Source organism: Rhinoraja longicauda, chromosome 41 (genome assembly GCF_053455715.1).
Source record: "Rhinoraja longicauda isolate Sanriku21f chromosome 41, sRhiLon1.1, whole genome shotgun sequence".
NCBI classification, from domain to species: Eukaryota; Metazoa; Chordata; class Chondrichthyes; order Rajiformes; family Arhynchobatidae; genus Rhinoraja; species Rhinoraja longicauda.
In genome coordinates, this window is record NC_135993.1 from 9,892,043 (window position 1) to 9,917,708 (window position 25,666).

The 25,666-nt window shown below is 43.0% G+C and overlaps 1 protein-coding gene across 1 annotated transcript in view; it reads left to right on the top strand.

The window, feature by feature from the left end:
- The window catches only part of timm50 (translocase of inner mitochondrial membrane 50 homolog (S. cerevisiae)), a 122,886-nt gene that overhangs the window by 55,322 nt on the left and 41,898 nt on the right, over positions 1 to 25,666 (top strand). The window contains exons 3-4 of the mRNA XM_078430904.1: positions 1,186 to 1,207; positions 25,592 to 25,650. Of these exons, the coding sequence (XP_078287030.1) occupies positions 1,186 to 1,207; positions 25,592 to 25,650 (81 nt within the window). The remainder of the gene's footprint in view (positions 1 to 1,185; positions 1,208 to 25,591; positions 25,651 to 25,666) is intronic.

Sequence of the window (25,666 nt, forward strand, 5' to 3'; positions counted from 1 at the left end):
ATTTAAACTACCTTCGATCTGCTGTTCTTTCCTACACATCTCTAATCTTTATTTTTACTGAATAAATGCTCTCAAAAAACTAAAGATGTTACACCCATGGCTCTTTATCTACCCCGCTGTCCAAACCTTTAAATATTAGTAGATTTGCCAAACACCATTCCCTTGTGTAAGCCTGCACTGACTATGACTGATCATATGATTTTTTTAGTTGCCACACCACTAATAGATTTGAGCATTTTCCTGCTCCCCATTTTGTCTATTATAAGAGCACCATTTGTTGTCTTTTAATTCACATGTTTAAAAATCCAATGGGTTGCAGCTATCTTTCACTATCTTTGCAGCACTTTGTATGTCAAGTCAGTTATTCACTCTCAGAGAGCCATTATTTCCCGTATTTCTGATATATTTCTCTTTTCTGCGATGAAGACCTGTGAAGTTTTTTCTAATAATTTTACTGTCACCTAACTGCCTATATCATTTCTTATCTCTGCCTCTGAGGTGCTAACTTTTCTTGATCATGATTACTTTTAGTGTTTGGCTTTTAAAATACAGGAGTACAGCTGCTGATGGTTTGGTGACTGCCTAACACATGAAGCATGCAAACCAGAAGGAGCTGTTTAATTCCTGTCTGTGCTGCGATAATAGCTCATTTTATCCACTGCTGTAGATGGACCATTACAATTGGCCCGTGCTTGAGGGAGGTGCTGATAAAATCAGCTCGTGCTCTCGCGCCCCCTAATTGTTATTCGGTGTTTGCTCCTGTTTCGCCGGTGGGCGAAGGCAGGATTGGGCTTGGCAATCATGCCCACAAATAGCCCTTGGGCAGTCAATGTTTAAAGCAAAGAACATCCACTTGTATGAGTAGCTTGTAAACCCAGCGAGAGCCTAAGCCTTTAGGATAGAATGGGTTTAGGGAATAAATATGTGGATTGACTTCTACTGCCTGCTGCTAATAAAATCTCGGCCTAGCAGCAGACCTGACTCCAGCTACAGTGTGGGTGTTGACTGTGATTTGGGGACCAGCTGCTTCCCCAACCATTGACAGATGTATTTGAATATTCATATGTTTGGAGATTAATTTCTATCTTAATTGGGAGAATGGGATTGTGGTGTAGCGCGCTCTCAACCTGCTGATAAGCAGCCTGCATAAACTGATCACTTTTTTTCCTCTTTCTTTCTCCACAGATTCCAGATGAATTTGATAATGGTGAGTAAAATCAATTTGGAATTGTTTGCACTACTCGGTGTTGGCGTGTGGAAGCAAGTTTTCTAAGTGGCACAATCTGGACAAAATGGCCTCTATTATTTAATAAATACTCAAAATGTTATTTCTGATCACAGATGGTCCTCTATACTGAAGTGGGATTTATGTACGATAGAAATTGGGTCTCCTTCTGTCCTACATTTAAAATTCTAAACTTTTCAAAATGAACAGTTTGCAGGACAGCTACATCCGAGGAATATCAAGTAAAAAGTGCTTTGTGAGCTTGGGAGAGAATGCGGCCATATGTCTGAAGTTTCTGCTCCCTGTAACTTTATAGATATTATTCCCAATGTAGCACACCACTTCAATGCTGCTCTTAGTCACAGTGTGACCTTCAAAGCAGTGGGAATCAACCAATCTTGTGTCGATTTTTGTATTGAGAAATAAACTTTCAAAGTTGTTGGTAGGCATAGCTTCAGAGGACAACATTGTATATAACAGAGCTTACTGATCTGCAATTGAACTTTTGAAGTTGTAGTTACTTCTGAGAAAGGTAGCTTAGTAATACGATGGAGTAGTCAAATTTAATACAGAAGCATGCTATCACTGATTTTAACTGACTGGTAACATTAGCTTTAGCGCACATACACTGAAGGGAAATATGATGAGGGTTCACACTCTTTATCACGATGCACAAATTCTGTGTGTTTGTTTATTAATTTCTGGGATGTGGAGTTCACAGGCAATGCATTCCTAATTGATCTTGAGAAGGTAGTGACGATATTACCACAATGTTTTGAAGTTCTAGGATGCAACCCAGCTGAAATATATGGTGATATATTTTGAAGCCAGAGTGGTAGGCGAATTGTAAGGGTGCCTGCAAACAGCAGCAATCCAAATGCCTACTGTGTTTGCCCTTCTTGGTGGTATGTCCAATTGATGTGGTTACATATGCAATTGATGTGATCAGAGTAGCCTTAATGTATAAGAAAATAACTGCAGATGCTGGTACAAATCGAAGGTATCTATTCACAAAATGCTGGAGTAACTCAGCAGGTCAGGCAGCATCTCAGGAGAGAAGGAATGGGCGACGTTTCGGGTCGAGACCCTTCTTCAGACTGATGTCAGGGAGGCGGGACAAAGGAAGGATATATGTGGAGACAGGAAGATAGAGGGAGATCTGGGAGTGGGGAGGGGAAGAGAGGGACAGAGGAACTATCTAAAGTGGGAGAAGTCGATGTTCATACCACTGGGCTGCAAGCTGCCCAGGCGAAATATGAGGTGCTGTTCCTCCAATTTCCGGTGGGCCTCACTATGGCACTGGAGGAGGCCCATGACAGAAAGGTCAGAAAGAGTAGCCTTAATGAGTTACTGCAGTGCATCCTGTGTTCTTGATACATCAGTGATGGAGTGAACGTAATGGATGGAATACCATCCAGGCAGTCTGCATTGTCCAAGATGTTGTGGAGCTTCTTGAATCTTATTGGATTTGCACTCCTCCAGGCAAGTGGATAATATTCCATTACACTTGTGACTTATGAATATTGTAAAAGTTAGTATATTATTCATCTGCTCTTGCACCCACAGTAGCTCTTTCAGTTAAATTTCCTTTTAGTAGAGATCATCCCAGTGCAATGAGAAACTAAGCAACAGAAATATTGTAAAATATTTGTCAAGGAGAGCATTTAGATTTTCTCTTGTTGGGAGATGCTCTTTGGCTGGCACTTGCATGGTACAAATCTTGTATAGTGAACATTGGACAATTCCAATGAAGACTAAATTAGCTTGGCTGTGTAGGCCTATCTACATCAAATACAACGTAACATTTATTTTCAAAGCATGCATGCCAAAGAAGGTATTTTGCCAGAACACTAGATTATGTTCATTGGGCATCTGTGATGTCCTCTTTCTTTAGTATATTAGTATATCTGAGATGTCCTCTTTCATTATTAAACATGGGTTTCCCCCTTCTGTCATAGATGGATCCCTCACCCGTGTCTCCTCGGTGTCAATGAGTTCTGCTCTTGGTCCCTCTCCCCCTTAGATGGAACAAGGATGGAGTTCCCATGGTCCCCGCCTTTAACCAGCTGCCACAACCAAAACATCATACGCCGACATTTTTGGCACTTCCAACAGGATACCACCACGAGTCACATCTTCCCATCTACACCCCTTTCCGCCTTCTGCAGAGAATACTCCCTCCGCAACTCCGTAGTTCACTCTTCCCTTCCCACCCAACCACTCCCCAGTTGCTTTCCCCTGCAGCCACAGGAGATGAAACACCTGTCCCGATACCTTCTCCCTTGCGTCCATCCAGGGACGCCCAGCAGTCATTCCAGGTGAAACCGAGGTTCACTTGCACCTCCTCTAACCTTATCTACTGCATCGGGTGTACTGGTATGGTGTCCTGTACATTGGCGAGACCAAGCGAAGACTCGGCAACCGTTTCGCTGAGCACTTGCGCTCAGTCTGCCATCGCCTACTGTTCTCCTGGTTGCTGACCATTTTAATTCTCTTTCCCAGTCCCACACTGACCTTTCTGTCATGGGCCTCCTTCATTGCGAGAGTGAGGCCACATGCAAACTGGGGGGACCGCACCTTGTATTCCGCTTTGGTAGCTTAACTAGATTTACCCCCGAACCCAGTGCCCCACCTGGACTCCCACCTATTCGCACTCCCCATCACCCACATCTCCCACCCCCGCCCCCACCCCCAGCTACTCTCCTTCCTTTGTCTTCCACAGTCCACAACTCTTCAATCCTGTCTAACATTTTCTGTTCTTATCTCTGGTCTTTGTTCCAACCATCCCCTTATCAAACCCCCTCCCCACCTATGTCCACCTACAGCTTGCCGCACTTTGTCCCGCCACTCCCCTTTTCTAGCATTCCTCACCCCCAGCCCCCACGATCAGTCTGATGAAGGGTCTGGACCTGAAACATCACCTATCCATGTTCTCCAGAGATACTTGCTGCCTGACCTGCTGAGTTACTCCAGCACTTTGTGTCCTTTTGTGCACTAACCAGCACCTGCAGATCTTTGTTTCCACATACCTCCGGGTATGTTGCATTTGAAGGAAGTCATGGCAAGGAAAAAAACTGGCAGGAAAGCACATGATATGCAGAATGCTGCTTGTAATATTTTACTAAGATGATTTATGTTTTTATTGTCTGTGTGCACGACTGTCATTTCTGACTGACAAGTATTGCCAGTTAGCATTGAAGTAAAATTTTGCTGTTGAGACTTGATCAACGAGTTCTTGTAAGTGTTTGCAGATTTAGCTACTGATGTAAACCAAGATGCTGCAGATACTGGAACAAAATCAAAATGTTGAAGGAACTCAGTGGATCAGGCAGCATCTGTGGAGGGAAATGGGCAGACATCAAAAATCATCTATCCATTTCTCCCCGCAGGTGCTGCCTGACCCACTGAGTTCTTCCGGCATTGCTTATTGATATCCTTTCTCCATTTAAGATGAAAGATATCATTCAGAACAAATGCTACAAAATTGTTGGTGGATTTATTAGTGGATTTACTTGAGGTTTTGTTTTGCAAGAAACAAATATGCAATAATAAATCAGGCGGACTCCTTATCTGGACTTAAACAGGGAATTGAAGTTGGCACCGTTTGAAACCTTCCAACAGCCCTCTGCCCTCAATTCCCCAATACCGGCAGGGTGTGTTATTGCAATTCAATTATTTTTTGCTGATTTGAACTGCTTCATTTCCCTGCTCTTTCACTGACTGTGCCTCAGGGCTGCAGTGGGAAATACTTAATTGCTGTTAAGTGTAGAAAGGATTGATTGGTTCACTAGCAATTTCTCCAATCACTACTCCCCGCTGCCAACCTCACCCCAGACTTTGCCCCACTCCCATCTCTCTATTCCAGCTTTCTTCCCCCACTCCAGCAGTCTGAAGTAGAGTCCCAACCCTCCTCTGATGCTGCCTGACCTACTTCCAGCACTTTGTTCTTTCTCCCATCTCACCACTTTGCGTAGTAATTTGTGAACGCTTAATTGTGGTTATTAATTATGAGAAATTCAGAGAATTTATGTCGGAGAATACCGATTGAACATGACTTTTCTTCCACATTTTATGTTGACATTTTCATTTCAACAATGTAATAAAATTGGCTCATAGAATTGTGTGATCTGTCAGAGTAATTGCTTTTAGTTTCACCTGCCAAAAAGTGAAACTGAAAGATTTTGTACTTGTAAAATATGCCAATCTTCAGAGAGCAAATAAAGAACAGGAGAGGGTAGAATGTGATGAAAGGGAATGTTACCCTTGTGTAAGTCGGGGAGTGCGTGTAGCCTTGGAATCATAGAGTCATATAACACAGAACCAGGCCCTTCAATACTAATCCCATTAAGCAGCATTTGGTCTGTAGCCTTTTATGCTGTGGCAATTCAACTGCTTTTCGAAAAATGTCCTACATTTTGTTAGAGTATCTGCCTCCCATCACGCACTCAATTCCTTTCAGATTCCAAACATCCTCAAGATGAAAAATTCTTCTTCGGAATTCGTCTGAACGTTTTGCACTTTAGACCAACCCTATGCCTTCGAGTTTTAGACATTTACTTGTCCAGACCTGTCCAAATGTAGGGTCTTCAAATGGATCTGTAGCAAGGCGAGGCAGCTGAAGAGTTACTGTGCATTGAAAGTAGGTGCATGGGGTGCTGGACACTGGGGAGCCACTCACAATTATTATGGATGGACTGTTGTGGTTACTTGGCTCTTTTGCTTTGCCCATGAGGGCAGTCCCTTCATTACCCTTAGTAATCGAGAAACTTCTACAATAAATTTCCGAGAGAGCCCGTATCTTCTCTTCAGGTTTGGCTATCCTTGGAAAATCTAAGTTTCAACTGTATTTTTAATTATTATAATTTTATGGCAGCTGATCAGCAAATATAGACACTGGCCCTTTACATCCTGGAGTGCATATTTATTAGCATTTTCTATAAAAAATGAAAATTGGCCAGGGTCCCCATTATGTACTTATCAAGATTTTTTGTATGTTTACGCCCTACTAATGATCTTCTCTCGTTCTGCACATTGTTTATTTAATGGTGAAGGCAGGTTCTCCCACCCAGGCTGCACACATCCGTAGATACCTGATAATACTCAGGACTCAAACAAAGAACAGGCAGCAGCAGTAGAGTTGCTGCCTTACAGCGCCAGATACTCGCGTTCGATCTCAACTACGGTTGTTGTCTGTGCAGAGTTTGTAGTTTTCCCCGTGACTTGCGTGGGTTTTCTCCGGGTGCTCCGGTTTCCTTCCACACTTCAAAGACGTGCATGTTTGTAGGTTAATTAGCTTCGGTAAAATTATAACTTGTCCCTAGTGTGTGTAGGATAATGTTAGTGTGTGGTGATCACTGGTCAGCACGAACTCGGTGGGTCGAAGGACCTGTTTCCGCTCTGTATCTTCAAACTAAACTCAATGATATTCCTTTCAGCAGATCAGTTTGACACAGTTTGGAATTAACCTCTGATTGTCCTGGCCCCATTTGATGTTTTCTTTGGCCAACGAAGATATAATAGTGGGTACCTATCAGAAGCTTTTTAATGAGAATTATATTAATAGTATATACCTGCTTGCACCAGATGTGGTGAACATAAACCCTCAATCTGATGGACTTATGTTGTGCTGAGTGGCTGGATGCTCAACTGCTACCTGGAAATCTAGACAACATGATGACATTTTTTTGAAAATGCATGCTCGAGGTACTGCATGACCACACTTACAGTGCTGCATTGTGATTTAATTTTAAGAGTCTAGTTGTTATTAAGAATCTAGTTGCAACTCTTCAGAGGGAAGATTCATTGAGCCTGTTACATCTTCAAAGTCAGTCAAAACAGCAATAATTTTTGCTCTCGCGGATCCTTTTTTAAAAGAATGTCACTGTCCCGTTTCATAAGAGCATTATCAGGTAAAATTTACCACTGTGTCACACAAGAGGGCACAAAAATTAATTATTGAAGATGCTAGAAATCTGAAACAAAAGCAGAAATTGTTGGAAAATCCAGAAGGTCAGATACCATGGGCGCAGAGGTTGAGTTGCTGCCTGACAGCGAATGCTGCGCCGGAGATCCGGGTCGATCCCGACTACGGGCGCTGTCTGTACGGAGTTCATATGTTCTCCCCGTGACCTGCGTGGGTTTCCTCCCACATTCCGAAGACATACAGGTTTGTAGGTTAATTGGCTTGGTAAATGTGAAAAAAAATTGTCCCTAGTGGGTATAGGAAAGCGTTAATGTGCGGGGATCGCTGGTCGGTGCAGACCCAGTGGGCCGAAGGGCTGTTTCCACGCTGTATCTCTAAACTACAATTAAAATAGCATCTGTGGAGAGAAAAATAAAGGTAGCATTTCAGGTTGATATTCTTTTATCAGAACTGGAACAAAGGTTTTGGAAAGTAAGGATGCAGTGAATGAAGAAATAGTTACAAGATCTGAATTAGAGATGGGGTGTGTCATGAGGTTTCTGGTGAAAAGGGAAAGATGCACCTGAGTCTAGGGGTGATCCCAGTCTTGGGAATGATTTGAAGTAAACAGATTTGAAGGTGAAGACAAGATGAGCAAACTCAATGCAGGTTGTGAGGATGGGACAAGTAACAATCAATTAGTTTGTGTTTTTATAAATGCCTGTTTGGTGCATTTAAATCCTAACAAGTCTGGCTAGAATGTTAGGGTTGTAGCAGTTCGGAACTGGTTGGGATATCATCCAGGGAGGCGGCTAAAGGCCTTCAGGCATTCCTGCAGGCAAAGGATTGGAGATGTAAAATGAATATGTAGAAGGACTGCTCTACATGTGTGCTCTGCCCAGGTACTAGTAAAGCAGTCCAATTTAAAGATTGGGAAATGAAAAGCTAATTTAGGAATCTGGCAAGGCTGCTCATTTCTCTATCTATTTTATGTCCAGTGCCGATCCAAAAGGATGGACTTCAGTGGGTAATAATGCCAGGCCCTGGGAACTCAGGTCAAAGCTTTTACTTTGATGTTAATGAGTTTTGCTTGCACCCATGTTCGGACTGCAGATAGGTCAGACTAGCATCTGCAGCAAGTTTGGCCTCTGGCCAAGTCAACCACAGCAAGAGTGAGGTCATATTCTTTGGTAGTTGGCCCAACAAACCTTCTGTTCCCTTTATTGTCAAATCCAACATCCTAAAGGTGCTGGAAATCTGGTTCCGAGGAGCTAGAACTTGGAGCAAGAATTGTCTGGTGAATACCCAACGTGAAATAGAAATTGGGAATTTTGGAGCGTTGCTACTTCTCGATTGTAAGACTCTGGCCATTGGGTGCAAGGTGGTCTTTATGTTGCGGGGTGCGGTGCAGGTATGGTTCAAACCCACTCCTGTGCTCAGCAGTCATCCAAGCCATCTTCATCTGGAGATCCAGAATGGATCGTATCTGTCGGATTGTGATGCACAAGTCTCCTGAGAAAGGGGAAAAACATTCCCAACATCGCGTTTACTCTGATGGCCAAGTTTGATCATGACTGCACAAGGCTGTGCATAGAGCCCTCAGCATGCAACCAGCAAGCTTCATGGTATGCTGAGGTTCCACCCGCCATTGATTGAACAAATGGGACTAGTTTAGATGGGGCATCATGATCAGCATGGACAAGTCGAGCCAAAAACCCTGTTTCCATGCTGTGTGACTATGACTCACTTACCCCAATGCACAGGGTGGGACTGGTCTTGTTGCCGTGCACTGTTCCATTCAATTGCACCTTGGTGCACTACCTGCCCTTGATAGAACGTTTCTGCGAATAAACGCGTTTGACCACAAGACCATCAGGCTGTGGTCAGCACAGATTGTTCTGCAGGCCTAAAGGGAAATGGAGATGGTGAATCCCATGGAATGGTACCCCAAGCACTTTGTCAAAGTCATATGGCATAATGCCTCATCGCCAGAGCTCAGGATTAAGCACAAAGACCTTGGCTGACAGTGGGAGAGACTTTCCCATATTATTCCTGAACAGTCAGGCCTCAATCCCACCACACATTGCCCCCAAAAAGGCTGTGGATGAAATGATCATCTACCTCAATCTGGACTGTGCGTTTGCCAAAAAGAACCAGGAAAGGATGCAGGGGCCCTTGGTGAGGTTCACCCCATGCAGCTGCTAAACACAGGGTTATAGACAATAGACAATAGACAATAGGTGCAGGAGTAGGCCATTCAGCCCTTCGAGCCAGCACTGCCATTCAATGCGATCATGGCTGATCACTATCAATCAGTACCCCGTTCCTGCCTTCTCCCCATACCCCCTCACTCCGCTATCCTTAAGAGCTCTATCCAGCTCTCTCTTGAAAGCATCCAACGAACTGGCCTCCACTGCCTTCTGAGGCAGAGAATTCCACACCTTCACCACCCTCTGACTGAAAAAGTTCTTCCTCATCTCCGTTCTAAATGGCCTACTCCTTATTCTCAAACTGTGGCCCCTTGTTCTGGACTCCCCCAACATTGGGAACATGTTATCTGCCTCTAATGTGTCCAATCCCCTAATTATCTTATATGTTTCAATAAGATCCCCCCTCATCCTTCTAAATTCCAGTGTATACAAGCCCAATCGCTCCAGCCTTTCAACATACGACAGTCCCGCCATTCCGGGAATTAATCTAGTGAACCTACGCTGCACGCCCTCCATAGCAAGAATATCCTTCCTCAAATTTGGAGACCAAAACTGCACACAGTACTCCAGGTGCGGTCTCACCAGGGCCCGGTACAACTGTAGAAGGACCTCTTTGCTCCTATACTCAACTCCTCTTGTTACGAAGGCCAACATTCCATTGGCTTTCTTCACTGCCTGCTGAACCTGCATGCTTCCTTTCATTGACTGATGCACTAGGACACCCAGATCTCGTTGAACTCCCCCTCCTCCTAACTTGGCACCATTCAGATAATAATCTGCCTTTCTATTCTTACTTCCAAAGTGAATAACCTCACACTTATCTACATTAAACTGCATCTGCCATGTATCCGCCCACTCACACAACCTGTCCAGGTCACCCTGCAGCCTTATTGCATCTTCCTCACAATTCACACTACCCCCCAACTTAGTATCATCTGCAAATTTGCTAATGGTACTTTTAATCCCTTCGTCTAAGTCATTCGGTTCTGTGGTCCGTGGGCTGCTCCCAAGGATGCATATTGAGACAACCTCATATGCATACCTCATATGCATACATCGGCGAAAACAAACGCAGGCTCGGCGATCGCTGATCTCCCGGTGGCTGAGCACTTCAACTCCCCCTCCCACTCCCAGTCTGACCTTTCTGTCATGGGCCTCCTCCAGTGCCATAGTGAGGCCCACCGGAAATTGGAGGAACAGCACCTCATATTTCGCCTGGGCAGCTTGCAGCCCAGCGGTATGAACATCGACTTCTCCAACTTTAGATAGTTCCTCTGTCCCTCTCTTCCCTTCCCCCTTCCCAGATCTCCCTCTATCTTCCTGTCTCCACCTATATCCTTCCTTTGTCCCGCCCCCCTGACATCAGTCTGAAGAAGGGTCTCGACCCGAAACGTCGCCCATTCCTTCTCTCCCGAGATGCTGCCTGACCTGCTGAGTTACTCCAGCATTTTGTGAATAAATACCTTCATATTGAGACAAATATCGATTGCTGGTTTGGTGTGCATGAAACTTGTTCATCTTGCAATATAATTTGCACACGAGTAAATGCTGCTGACTGGTACATTCCACAGTGCAGGAAGAGCTGCCAAGGGTTGCACTGAAGTCCATTCACCATAAAATGATAGTCGAACGAATGTAGAGAAAGACGAGTCCTGATTATATTTACTATGTATTTAGATAATTTATATATATATATCTATATTTTAATCACCTATTCCTTTATCTTGTATGTGTTGATCTAACTGGCCCTCAAATACATCAACTTGAGCGACTGGGTTACTGATTTATGACTGAATTTAGAGTGCCTTTGCTCTTCAACATTACTAGCCTTTCCCCAAATCAAAATATAGTTAGTAAAAAAAGATGTAACCAATCTAGCACTCTGATTAAGTTTTAGTCAATTTTCCATCAACAAACTTTTCCATTTTCCTTATTTAAGAATTGTATGTCAACGTTGACACGTCTTTATATCCACATGTCAAAGACATTCATGCACGCTATAATGGAAGAGATATAGCAAAGTCTTGTGGGATAGTTTATCATTTCGTCCCACTCTGAGAAACTGCACTAACTCTCCTCTGTTTCCTGCCTTCACACCAAGCTTTAATCCAATTTGCAACCCATCCCTTAAAATTTCACATCTCTTATTCCCCAACAGTCTCCTCTGTGATAATTTGTCATGGGTTTTCTAGGAGTTTGCTGCATCTGCTGCATTTACTCACCATGTCTATCGCCACCTCAAAGAACTTAGGCGGTCTTGCTGTCTGAAATCGGTGGTCCCCTTTTACTCTTTTTAAACTTACAGCAATTTTCTTGTTCAATTACAAATTCCAGAACTTGATATAATTAATATCAAACCAGCCAGTTTGTAAATTATGTTTTTTATTAATGAATATGACTTTTATAATGAGTGTCCGCTGAGAAAAATTTCAATCAAATATTTAAATATAATTTAAAATGCCTCTACTATCAATTCTCTTGCAGTGCTTGGATACATCGTATCAGGTTTCAGCACTTTGTAACACGATTTTTAAGGGACTTCACAAAGTATGTCCAGGAATAATATTTCCCCTAATGGTGTAAGAAAATTACTGCAGATGCTGGTTCAAATCGAAAGTATTTATTTCACAAAATGCTGGAGTAACTCAGCAGGTCAGGCAGCATCTCAGGAGAGAAGGAATGGGTGACGCTTTGGGTCTGAAGAAGGGTCTCGACCCGAAACGTCACCCATTCCTTCTCTCCTGAGATGCTGCCTGACATGCTGAGTTACTCCAGCATTTTGTGAAATAAATACCTTCGATTTCCCCTAATGGTGGTAAATAGAACCTGGGCCACAACATCAGAATAGGGATTTACCAATCTGAGGTGAGGAGAAATTTCTTCATCCATCAGGAGGGTTCTGGACCTTTATTCACTGAATATTTTTAAGACAACGACTGGTGGATTAGTTTAGTTGAGAGATATGGCGTGTAAATAGGCCCTTCAGCCCCCCGTGTCTGCACCGACCAGCGATCCCTGCACATTAACACTACACTACATACACACCAAGCCAATGAACCTACAAACCTGTACGCCTTTGGAGTGTGGGAGGAAACCGGAAATCTCGGAGAAACCCAATGCAGATCACGAAGAGAACGTACAAACTCCGCAAGGACAAACACCCGTAGTCAGGATTTTGGATATTAAGGGAATGAAGCAATATGAGTTTAATGAAAGAAAGTGACACTAAGGAAAAGGATCGGCATGATTGCATTGAATGCCAGAGCAGGCATGAGCGGACGAATGGATGCTACTGCTGTTTTATTTCTTGTGTCTTATGCCAATGTCAGTCACTCTCACCTCGCCTCACTAATTCATGGCTTTTATCAATGTCTGGATTAAAGCCACAATAGTGACTTGAGCCGAGCAGTCTCGTTCTGTTGACGCAGAGGCAGCATCTGTACCTGACACCTTTTTTGTTCGACTTCTGTTTGCAGAGAAATGGTTGCTCTGATGTCGAGGATAAAAAGCTGCTCTGCGATCACCACAAGTAATAACAAAGTGTTTCAAGCAGCTTGACTTCAGAAAAGGACAGAATTGCCATGTGTTATTTTTGTTTCTCTTCTGACGGTAATAATTATTGGCACACACGGGCTGAAGCATTCTGGCTACTATTTGGAGACTCAATTTCCTTACGGTTAACAACCAGACAAGAAAAAATGCTCATAAATAAAATTTAACTGGCCGCAGAACAAAACCACCCAACTAATTAATCACTCCCTCATTGTTACCAAAATCCTTTCAATTTGCATATTAATTAGCTGCAGATTAATACTATGATTAAAACGAGATGAATTGGGTTTAATAGATTAACATGAAATGATCAAACTCAGATGTGTGTCTGTCTGCATGGTGCTTAATCATTGTACGATAAATGTTGTCATGTGTGACTGGAGGGCCTAAACATAGCAGACAAATATTTTAGATTTGTTGTTCAGAATAGGCATTCAAGCTGTGACATCTATGCTACAGGTGGAGTCTGAGTTGGAGAAACTCAGTTAATCAGTTAGAGCTGGCTGCAGGAATACAAAGAGGTTCCTTGGTTTTCAGATGCTCGCTTGGTAAAGCTGATAATCCCAGGAACTCTGAATTAAATAATTCAATGTCGCAAGAGAAATGTTTAGTTTAGAGATACAGCACGGAAACAGGCCCTTTTGCCCACCGAGTCTGCGCTGACCACAATCCCCGCACACTAACACTATCTCACGCACACTAGGGATAATTCACAATTGTACCAAGCCAATTAACCGACAAACCTGTCCGTCTTTGGAGTGTGGGGGGAAACTGGAGATCCCGGAGAAAACCCAAGCAGGTCACAGGTACAAACTCCGTACAGACAGCACCCATAGTCAGGATCGAACCCGGGTCTCCGGAGCTGTCAAGCAGCAACTCCACTATGCACGGTAGCGCAGCGGTAGAGTTGCTGCTTTACAGCGAATGCAGCACCGGAGACTCAGGTTCGATCCTGACTACGGGTGCTGCACTGTAAGGAGTTTGTACGTTCTCCCCGTGACCTGCGTGGGTTTTCTCCGAGATCTTCGGTTTCCTCCCACACTCCAAAGACGTACAGGTATGTAGGTTAATTGGCTGGGTAAATGTAAAAATTGTCCCTAGTGGGTGTAGGATAGTGTTAATGTACGGGGATCGCTGGGCGGCACGGACTTGGAGGGCCGAAAAGGCCTGTTTCCGGCTGTATATATATGATATATGATATATGATATGCCGCCCACAGAATAGTTTTACAGTAATGAGCAGCAGACTTTCAGGTGTTTTTATGTAAGGAGTACGTCCACTGGTGAATTTACATATTAAGCCATTACCTGATGTAGTACAGAACTGCGTAGTCACCAAGATCTTAAATTCATAAACCAATAAATACTAAAGAGATTATATTTGCTGCACAAGGCTGCTTCTGAGACAAGAAAGTTGTAGGAAGCAAATATTCTTCTATATGAGGGCTGTCACTGTCAAAGTCAGCAGGTAGAAAGGTAAAATAAGAAAATAACTGCAGATGCTGGTACAAATCGATTTATTCACAAAATGCTGGAGTCTGAAGAAGGGTCAATCAGTCTGAAGAAGGGTCTCGACCCGAAACGTCACCCATTCCTTCTCTCCCGAGATGCTGCCTGGTCTGCTGAGTTACTCCAGCATTTTGTGAATAAATCGGTAGAAAGGTAAATGCTGGCACTCCTTGTATCAGCCAAATATAGACATCCTTGACCAAAATAACTTTCATCCTACACACTGACACATTCTGGACATCCAATGTTCAGCCATTGCTTTACCTGCCATTACCACTAGCAGGTCAGATTCAGCAGTTTCAGAACTACTGATTGAAATGTCCCTTTGTCTTAAGTGTCGTACAAGCTGATCTCTGCCAAGATGGTTGAAAAAAGATAGAATTTGAAGTTCCCGTAGTTCTGTTTTAAAATAGAGGCAATAAAGTCACGGAGAGTTACAGCACTGAAACTGGTCCTCTGAATTTGCTCTGACCATCAACCATGAAACCAGCCACTTTTGAAATATTCATGTATCATTGTAGGTAACAACACATAATGTTAATGCCTATAATTGCTGCAGCATTCTTGGATTGTTCTTCCCTTTTCTTACCCTTTATTATGGGGTACAGGATTTCCCCATATTATGCCAGGGTTCCATTTCTGAGAACTGTTCATGAGCTGGAAATGAACAAAATTAATGTGTGGGAAAGGATCACTGGAACAGTTGTGAATGAGAGAGCAAGGGTATGGGAAGTGTGGCCACCAGCCGTTTTCAAGGGTTTGGTGAGTGAGTCGACTCAGCTCAACGTGGTCAGGAATTGTGCCGCACATTGGATGTGGTGTTGGGGCAGGAATTGAGAAAGACACATGAAAATACCCATTTCCCACCCATTGCCAGCAGTCCTACCATGGCCAGTAGATCCATCCTCATCTATCCCAATAGTCTCATGTATGGGGTGACCATAGGTCAAACATGCGTCAGTCAGGATGTACCTGTATACTACTCCTGTAGTTCACTAGAGAACTAACAAAAAAAAACTTAAACTTCTGTTACATTATTTCAAGATATCACCAAAGTTATCTTGAACTTCTGTTCCTCTATTTGAAGTTTCTCTCTGTTCTCGGTTCTCAAACATCGGTCCTCAAAAAAGTGATGTATCAAGAAGATGTTTAATGCATTCAAAGTCGTCAAGGCATTGAATTGGAACCAGACCACAAAGACACAAGGGATTGTAGATGTTGGAATCTTGTGTAGAACACAAATTGCTGGGGTATCTCAGCGGGTCAGGCAGCATCACTGAAGGACATGGATAGGCGACGTTTTGGGTTGGGACTCATCTCCATGCCACTATGGTTGTACACTATTTGTCCAACCTCAACTGCAGTGACCTGTTGTTTGTATTAATGCTTTCTGTAGAACACATGATTTACTCAGTTTAAATTATGCACCTGGGAACCAATTCTTGGGCCCTAAGGCTTTGGCTCATTTGAATTCAAATCCCAGTCCAGTGGTTTAAGTGAATAATTCAGAAGAGTACTAGTTTTCAGAGGTAAGATATTTTAGTAAAATAAATAGGCCTCGCCTATTTTCTCAGATGGCGGTAAAAGGAAATTTGAATGGGAGAGAGCAGGAGGGATCTCACTATTGTCTTGGCTAATATTCTTGCACCAATAACATAGTTAAAGAGCAGATTATCTGGTCATTTTCACGTTGTTGCCTCTTAGACCTCATTACTTTCAAATTGGCTGCTGTATTTTCTATGTTGCTGTCTGTGTGGAGTTTGCCTGTCCTCCCTATGACTGCTTAGGTTTCGCCTGCATGCTCTGGTTTCCTCCCACATCCCAAAGATGTACTAGCTAGTGTCTTAAATGGCCACTCTAAATTCCCCCAAATGTCAGTGGATGATAGAGTCTTGGGCAGTTGATGGGAAGGTGGGGAGAATCGGTTACAGAGAAAATTATTAGGGGAATGAAACTGAATTAGTCTTGAGAGCCAGCATTGACTTGATGGGTTGAAATGGCCTCCGACATTATTCCAAAATATGGAATATAGACCAAACTTTAAAAATATTTATTTGATGGGAAAGCACTGTGATATTCTGACGTTATGGAGGCTTCGCTTTTTGTTTCTTTGTCTTGAATTCGCCACTGCTGTTTCTTGATGCTGTATAAATCAGCTCGGATTCCTTGTTTCTGAATATGCTATGAACCGATGCCTGAGAGTCGGGTGAGTGAGATTGTGTTTGAGCCGTGTCTTGCAGTGGGGTGACCTGCTGATACTCACTGTCTAGACATGCCTGAAAAAATTGGGTACTTGGCCAGGTGTCCCTATATTTGTGGCAAGGTTGAGTTATTGGCTTCAGAACAGGAAGGGGGAAAACTTTGGATGGGAAAAAATCAGCCCATCTGAATATTTGCATTGTGTATGGCCAAAAATATTTCTACAGCCGAGCTGCCCCACTGAGTGTGAACAAATTAACAGGGTCAGTTCTGCTCAATCTGTCTATGCAAATTTAAGATACTGGGTCTGCATTACACCTCCTGGTCTCGATATAACCATCCCATTATATTCTTTTGTGAAATGGACAAAAACTCACTGCAGGGGTCCCGGGTTCGATTTATGGTATTTACACAGGGGGTGAAGGCAGTCTTTAATCCCATTTCCAGCAGAACAGCAGAAAGCTTAATTCACCAGTCTCAGTAAACGGGAGAAGCTAAGGACTCAAGTGATAAAACTTCAGGTAACTAGTGTTGATGTCCAAACAGGTATGAGGATATAAACAAAGCTCTGATAACAAACACACTGGGTTTCCGTACCTGTTAACTACGATGTGAACCTGTGACCCTTGGACATCTGATGTGTAACAGGAGGTGTGCAGGAGGTTTTTCTTATGCATTTTAAATGTTTCAAGAAAACTTAATTTTTATTCAAGGAACATTAGAATTCATTCTGAAGATAATTCACTGTCTAGTTTGAGCATGCACTGTAAATGCAAAATACCTTCCATGCTTAAATGAACCTTCTGGTGTATGTGTTCAAAGGCTTTCTCATGGTAAGTAACCAGCACAAGAGAGCCAGAGCAGAGAAATGCGCTTTACAATTCTAATAAGATTTGCGAAACATTGGATAAAGGAGCTGTTTGCACTGGGCTGAGGGAACAGCTGTAGTTCTGCATTACCAGCGCTTGACCCTGTGTAAGGACAGCAGGTCAGGGTGAGAGGATAGGCCTACCGTGGCTCCACATTGCCCTTTAGGCATGGCTACAGGGAGCATGGTGGCAAATGGTGTAATGAAGCATAATGAGGACCTTTGGGGGCTGAGATAAAATGGCTGTCCCCAAGGACTCAGAGCTCAGGCCTCCCAGCTGCTTTGCCGCAACATATTGCACAGCAGAAACGCAAATTTTGAAACATTCTCCCACAGGAGTCCAAACGCTGTATAGAACTGGGCTCCGAGGCTGCACTAAAGGCATTAGAGATGTAAAAGCAACTGGTTTTGCAGAGTGGAGTGATCTAAGGCTGTTTTGTGAATGTTTGAAGTATGAAAGGGAGTTGCTTTACCTGCTAAGTATGACAAGGTCAGCATATGTTGCACTGACCATGAGGCATTAATGAATCATTGTGCGCTGTCCATTCAAGCATTCGCCCTTTATTTCTTGAATGATCTGCTGCAAAATGTTATCTGTATTTTCTGGTTTTAGCATCTTTGTTAATATTAGGTCAAGTTTAGAAACGTCATTTAAGTTGGGTAGTGTATACAGCATTTACATTTTTTCCAACAAATTTGTATTTTGTATTTTCTCTCCTCCACACCAAAACCTGATCAATCCCATTGCCCATATTCTGACCTGTGCCAAAATATCACCTTTACATAGTCATATTCTGCTGGGTATGTGACACACTCTTAAAAAAAGATACCTCGCAATTATGTTAACTTCAAAACTTGGTGTATTTCCTGATTTATTGGTAATTGCAGTATTATAACTGCGGTATCATTCCGTCTGTATATTTTCTTCAGGTGAAGCATAGTTTGGTTAAAAGCTCAGAAAGCCTGTGTCCAGAACTGGAATTTTACACTCAGTCTCCAATATACTCTTGATCACAATTTTGCCTTTCACTTTGTTCATCTTTTTCTTTCCTGTGCAAATTACTTCTTATTTTTCTACTTTGCATTTCCCTTGTCCCTCGCATTCTCATTTCCTTTAGCTTCGATTTGTGCCATCGACCCGTCCCTTTTTGGTCTGACCAGCACTGTTATGCAGAAATCAGTTTGTGATAATAATAAATAACAGGGAGATAAAAGGTAGATGGGTTTTTATTCACAAAATGCTGGAGTAACTCAGCATGTCAGGCAGCATCTCGGGGAGAAGGAATGGGTGACGTTTTGGGTCGAGACCCTTCTTCAGACTGATGGATCTTGCTGCCTGGATTTGAGAATATAAACCATAAGGAGAGGTTGGACAAAATGAGATTGTTTTATGTGGAGCATCGGAGACTGAGGAGAGACCTGATAGAAGTTTATAAAACTGAGGGGCATTGATACGGCAGACAGTTAGAATATTTTTCCCAGGGTGCAAATGTTAAATACATGATGGCATAGTTATAAGGTGAGATGAGGAAGGTTTAAAGGAGAAGAGCGGGGTGTTTTTATATATAGAGAGATGGGTCCCTAGAATCCTGGGGTGATGGTGGAAGGAGTTAAGATAAAGCATTTAAGAGGCTTTTAGATAGGCACATGAATATGGGGATAAAGATCATGTGCAGGCAAAAGGGATTAGTTTAATTTGGCATCATATTCAGCACAGACGTGGGCCGAAGGGTGGGTTTCTGTGCTGGACGTCATTATGATCTATGTTCCAATACATGCCATCATGTGCATCCGATGTGGATTTTTTTCCCCTCCCTCCACTCGTGCTCCCAATCTCGTACTTTCACATGCTTTCCCTCACTCCTTCACCCAGGTTAACACCTGAAAGCACATTTGAAATCATTAAGCAGTCATCTGTTTCAGCTGTTCCTCTGCATTAACATCAGAATAAAAAACAAATCGGGGATCATTCAGCAGGACTCCGAACGATTGATTAACACTCCTTTTTTGTTTGAATATCAGGCACCAAAATGCTAATACTCTCTCTCAGAGGAGCGTTTAGTAATCACTGCGCAGTCAGCACTGCCAAACTGGCTCCTCCTCCCAGCCGCACATGGAGGAAGAGAATGGCACATGAGTCGCCAGCTGTACCTAGATTAGCAGTATACTGTTCTCTATTGTCTGACGTAAACAATCAAATAAAATTCAGTCCCATTTGCCCAGACAGTTTAACCCTTAACTTGTGCCTTGAACCCCCTCCGTATTTCCTTGCTTAGTTTTTTTAGTTTAGGTTAGAGATACAGCGCAGAAACAGGCCCTTCGGCCCACCGGGTCCGCGCCGACCAGAGATCCCCGCATATTAACACTATCCTAGACACACTAGGGACAATTTTTACATTAACCAAGCCAATTTACCTACATACCTGTACGTCTTTGTCTGAAAACAATTTTCTTTCCTTATCTATCGATGATGGTAACCAGGATTGAGCTAATTTTCCAGGGATGCTGGCATTCCTGGTAGATTTTTTTTTAAATCTGGCTATCCATTGTATTCTATTCCGATATGTGATTGATAGCTGACTGTTTAATCAAGAATGCTTCACTGTTGAAAATAGTTACACACGTGTACATTTGCCACATATATGTGTTTGAAGAAGGGTCCCAACCCAAAACATCACCTATCCATGTTCTCTAGAGATGCTGCCTAACCCACTAGTTACTCCAGCACATTTGCCGATATCTGTTAGCATTCTCATTTAACTCAAACCACAACTCAAATTAAATCTTGTGCCCTGTTTATCACTGCATTCCCAATATTCATCTGAAGAAATTAGCTGACCAATCACTTCTATGAACTTTGCTAGCACAACTGGTAATAACTAAGGTATCTGTCATTCAAAACTTGGTCTTTCTCTTATCTAGTAATCAACAAGGTCCACTTTCACCCTCTCCAAATAATCTATTCTAACTTCATCCACTGATTGAATTCACTTAAAATTTCTCTGCCATTCTGGCCAGCCTCTCTCTCACTTGGGCATCAGATTTGCTACTTTGCACGAGGCTAATCATTCACTCCCACTCTTGAGAAGGATGAGAGGGGATCTTATCGAAACGTATAAGATTATTAAGGGGTTGGACACGTTAGAGACAGGAAACATGTTCCCAATGTTGGGGGAGTCCAGAACCAGGGGCCACAGTTTAAGAATAAGGGGTAGGCCATTTAGAACGGAGATGAGGAAAAACTTTCTCAGTCTGAGAGTTGTGAATCTGTGGAATTCTCTGCCTCAGAAGGCAGTGGAGGCCAATTCTCTGAATGCATTCAAGAGAGAGCTAGATAGAGCTCTTAAGGATAACGGAGTCAGGGGGTATGGGGAGAAGGCAGGAACGAGGTACTGATTGAGAATGATCAGCCATGATCACATTGAATGGCGGTGCTGGCTCTAAGGGCCGAATGGCCTCCTCCTGCACCTATTGTCTATTGTCTATTGTCTATCTATTGTCTATTGAAATGCTCACACAAACCTGCTTTGTTTTCCTCTAATTTTGAAAGTAAAATAAAAACAAATATTGTAACTTCTGAAATTTAGTCTAAGGAGCCTCTTTTTTTGAAAGTTTTTAAGGTACTGTATAGAATGCATGAGGTGATGAGAGGAAACTTTTTCTTTAGTTTTGTTTAGGGATACAGCGCAGAAACAGGCACTTCGGTCCACCGAGTCAGCACCGATCAGCGATCACCGTACACTACCGCTATCCTACACACTCTCGGCGATTTATAACATTTACCATAATTAACCTACAAGCCTGTACGTCTTTGGTGTGTGGGAGGAAACCGGAGCACCCGGGGAAAACCCACACGGTCACAGGGAGAACGTGCAAACTACGTACAGACATCCCCCTTAGTCAGGATTAAACCTAGGTCTCTGGCGCTGTAAAGCAGCAACTCTATCGCTGTTTCACCGTGCCGCTATCTGCTGACTAGTTTAGGACCAGGTGAGTGAGCATTAGCCAAAAATTGAAACTGGGCCGTTCATGAGTGAAACTGAGAAATACTTCCAATTTTAATGGGTTGTAGAAGGTTGGACAGCATTTAAATATTACAAGTTCAAGATGTCTTCATTCACCTAAAGACAGGCCTATAATAGTTATTGGAAGCTCTTTCTAAACAAGGATAGTAGATCATGTCACAGCATGTCAGAGAAGTAGTTGATGATTCAGAAATGGTATCTGAGATTTAGTGTATTACTACTTTGCACTGGATTTGATTTCCTAAATGCACTATTATGGAGATTGATGCATAGAAGGCGGACACAAAATGCTGGAGGAACTCAGCGGGGACAGGCAGCATCTCTGGAGAGAAGGAATGGGTGACGTTTCGGGTCGAGACCCCTCTTCAGACTGATGCATAGAAGTGGATGATTACACATTTGGTGTAAATGAGTTAAAGCTGTACAAAGCTTGATACTGGAAATTATACCTTTTTTTAAAAATGAGAATGGGCTATTAGAGTAAACAGAATGTTCAGGTGCTTGTTAAAATGAATAACTTTTTATTGAACTGTTGTCTAAGCTCCAGCTCCAGTGATGTGACACATTGGTCGTGTTTGGGATCAGCTGCCTTTCTCACCTGCATTCAAGTTGGGCACTAATTCGTTATGGTCTCATTAGTATAAGTACTGCATAATTATTTTAAACTCTTAAAACTGCCTTGGGCTACAGTCTACTATTAGTTTCCAATGGTGGTGTTTGCCTTTGTGAACCACTGCACACTGCAGGAGTACGTGCTGAGGGACGCACTGAAGCTTGGTTCAGCCAACGCCAAGGCTCTGTGGGGGAGGACCAGAGTCTAGGGTCCTTCCGCTGCTGCACATGGGGGCAGGGTGTGGTGGAGACGCCCCTTCAAATAGGGGAAGGGATTCCACGCCAGTGGGCCACATGAGTGGCATGGGTGGAGGGTAATTTTATGTAATTGGTGTATTGAATGTATGTGTGAAGATCTTGACGCCCTCATTACAGCAGTCCCACAGTCAGAGAAGCTTATTGTCCTCGGGGACTTCAACGCCAGAGTGGGGACAGATCACCAGACTTGGGAAGGGATCATTGGAAGACACGGCACTGGCAAGTGCAACAGCAACGGCGTTCTACTCCTGAAGATGTGTGCCTCACATGACCTAGTCATCACCAACACACTCTTCCACCTCCCCACCCGTAAAAAGACATCTTGGATGCACCCACGCTCCAGGCAATGGCATCTGATTGATTATGTCATCACCAGGAAGAGGGACAGGCAGGACGTGAGAGTGACAAAGGCCATGTGTGGTGCCGATTGCTGGACTGATCATCGCCTCATCGTGTCCAAACTCAAGCTTCGCATCGTGCCCATGAGAAGACCCCAAGGTCAGAAGACTGCAAAGAGGCTCAACGTCTCCAAGCTGAAGAGCAGCAAAGTTGCAGAAGAAATCTCCAGAGACCTTGATGGCAAGCTGGTGGACACACCCCATGATGACCAGGACAGCACTGACGAACAGTGGGTGGCCTTTAGAGATGCAGTCTACTCCATCGCCCTCGAACACCTCGGGCCAGCATCCCGCAGAAACCAGGACTGGTTCGACGAGAACCATGAAGAGATACAGACACTGCTATTAGAGAAACACCAACTGTTCAGAGCACACCAGAACGACCTCACGTCACAAGCGAAGGAAGATGCCTTTGCCAGCACAAGAGAAAAAGTGCAGAAGAAACTCCGTGAGATGCAGGATGCAAGAAGGCCGATGAAATCCAGGGCTACGCAGACAGTCACGACACCAAGCGTTTCTACGACGCATTGAAGGCTGTGTATGGACCCCAGTCCTCTGGCTCCTCTCCCCTCCTCAGTGCAGACGGGACCCAGGTTGCTGACAGAGAAGAAGCAGATTCTGGAGAGATGGGCTGAACATTTCATCCAGGTCCTCAATCGCCCTGCTAGTATCAACGACAAGGCCATCACTCGCCTACCTCAGATGGAGATCAACCAGGACCTTGATAACCTCCCGACAGAATAAGAAGTCACAAAGGCCATCAAGCAACTTTCCTGTGGCAAAGCACCAGGATCAGATGCAATTCCAGCTGAAGTGTACAAAGCAGGAGGCCCTGTCATGATGCAGAAGCTGACTGAACTCTTCCAGTCCATGTGGAATGAAGGGAAGGTCCCACAACAGCTGAAAGATGCCAGCATAGTCCACATCTACAAGAGGAAAGGCAACCGCCAGTCTTGCGACAATCATCGAGGCATCTCCCTCCTGTCCATAGCTGGGAAGATCTTGGCTCTCATCCTGCTCAACCGCCTCATTCAACACCTTGGCCTCACCAGTCACTTTCGGACCCACAGTCACCAATCCTCCAACTGAAAGTGAAGTCATGGTCATCTTCGAACCCGAAGGACGAACAACAACAACAACAACAGCCTCTGAGAATGTCGGATGGAGTTTTGGAAGGAACATGTTTTGTATATATTTATTTCTCGAATAAAGTATACTTTGAAATTTAATTTTTAAAAAAAAATGGTAGTAAGAGGTTCTAGGAGTAACATAGTTACTCAGCCTTTACTTCATGGACATATGTATAAGAAATGCACGACACCAATAATTACACATTGATCATATATACCAATCTTTCTCCAAATTGTTGTACATTCCAGTGCATAACAGTCACTTAATTTTGATTTTCATCTTGTCAAGTTTAACTGCCGCCCTGTCCCATGTTCTACTGAAATGGCAATTGCCAATGGTGAATACCTAGTGCTATGAGCCTCTAATAAGCCATACAGCCATTGAAAACCCTGAAATAAGGTTCGCAGGTCCATTAAGTCAGCTGTGAAGAATATTCACTAGCTATTTCTGTGTTCACCAATATCTTCACATACAAAACAAACAGAAATATCATTTAAGCCCAATTGGTCTGTGGCTCATTGTTATAAAAGAATGAACTTAAAGTCTTAAAGCACATCACATAATACCTGTCAGAGCCTTGGAACATTCCAAATGCTTACATTTTGAGGCCAAACAAGGTTGTGGTAATATAATTGTTATTTAACATACTAGAATTCATAGACGGACTCATTATCTAAATAAACTAGTTTGAATCCTTTTATGTGTAGGAAAGAACTGCAGATGATAGTTTAAATCACTGTTCAGCACTGCCTTCAACCACTGACCGTCACCTCACCTTCTGTCTCCTTTTTCTGTTCGTTTACTTATTTATCTATTTATTTTCTTCTCTATGTCCTAGTAATCCCTGTAAAGCGTCTTTGAGTGTTTGAAAAGCGCTATATAAATGTAATGCATTATTATTATTATTATTATTAAATCGAAGGTAGACACAAAATACTGGAGCAACTCAGCGGGACAGGCAGTATCTCTGGAGAGAAGGAATGAGCGACGTTTCGGGTCGAGAACCCTCAGTCTGAAGAGGGGTCTCGACCCGAAATGTGTGTATATATATATATGGTAGTAATATATATATATATATAAAATATATGGTAGAAATGAATAAAGGCAAAAAAAAAAAATCAAAAATGGCACTCCGGGTGATGTCTGTACGGAGTTAGTACATTCTCTGCGTGGGTTTTCTCCGGAAGCTCCGGTTTCCTCTCACATTCCAAAGAAGTGCAGGTTTATACGTCAATTAGCTTTAGTAAGAATTGTAAATTGTCCCTCATGTAGGATAGTGCTAGTGAACAGGTGATCGCTGGTTGGCACTGAATCAGTGGGACGAAGGGCCTATTTTGCACCGTATCTCTAAACTAAACTAAACTTTTTGCAGTATACCCTTCTGTTATTTTCTCCCCTGTGTGTTTATCGGGTTCCATTATTCATTTCTATGTTTGTTTGCCTCAACTGCTCTTCATGTAAAATAGTTTAAATAGCTTAACACAAAGCACCAAGTGGAGCAAATAAAGTGGTTAATTTTAAATTATGTGCACGTTTATATCATGATTTGAATGTGCCATTTTCTCAAGGTATAGCTTGTTCATTCTTTTCTCGATCTTTATTGGGAAATCATTTGCAAGTCACTTAGTGGGAGCGTTGCATCCATTTAATGGTGGTAGTGAATAAGAAATTATTGGTTTAAAGAGTGCTATTATATCTTGCAGATCCCCCAGTGGTACAGCAGTTACGAAGAACATATCGTTACTTCAAAGATTACAGACAGGTGGGTGTATTAACAA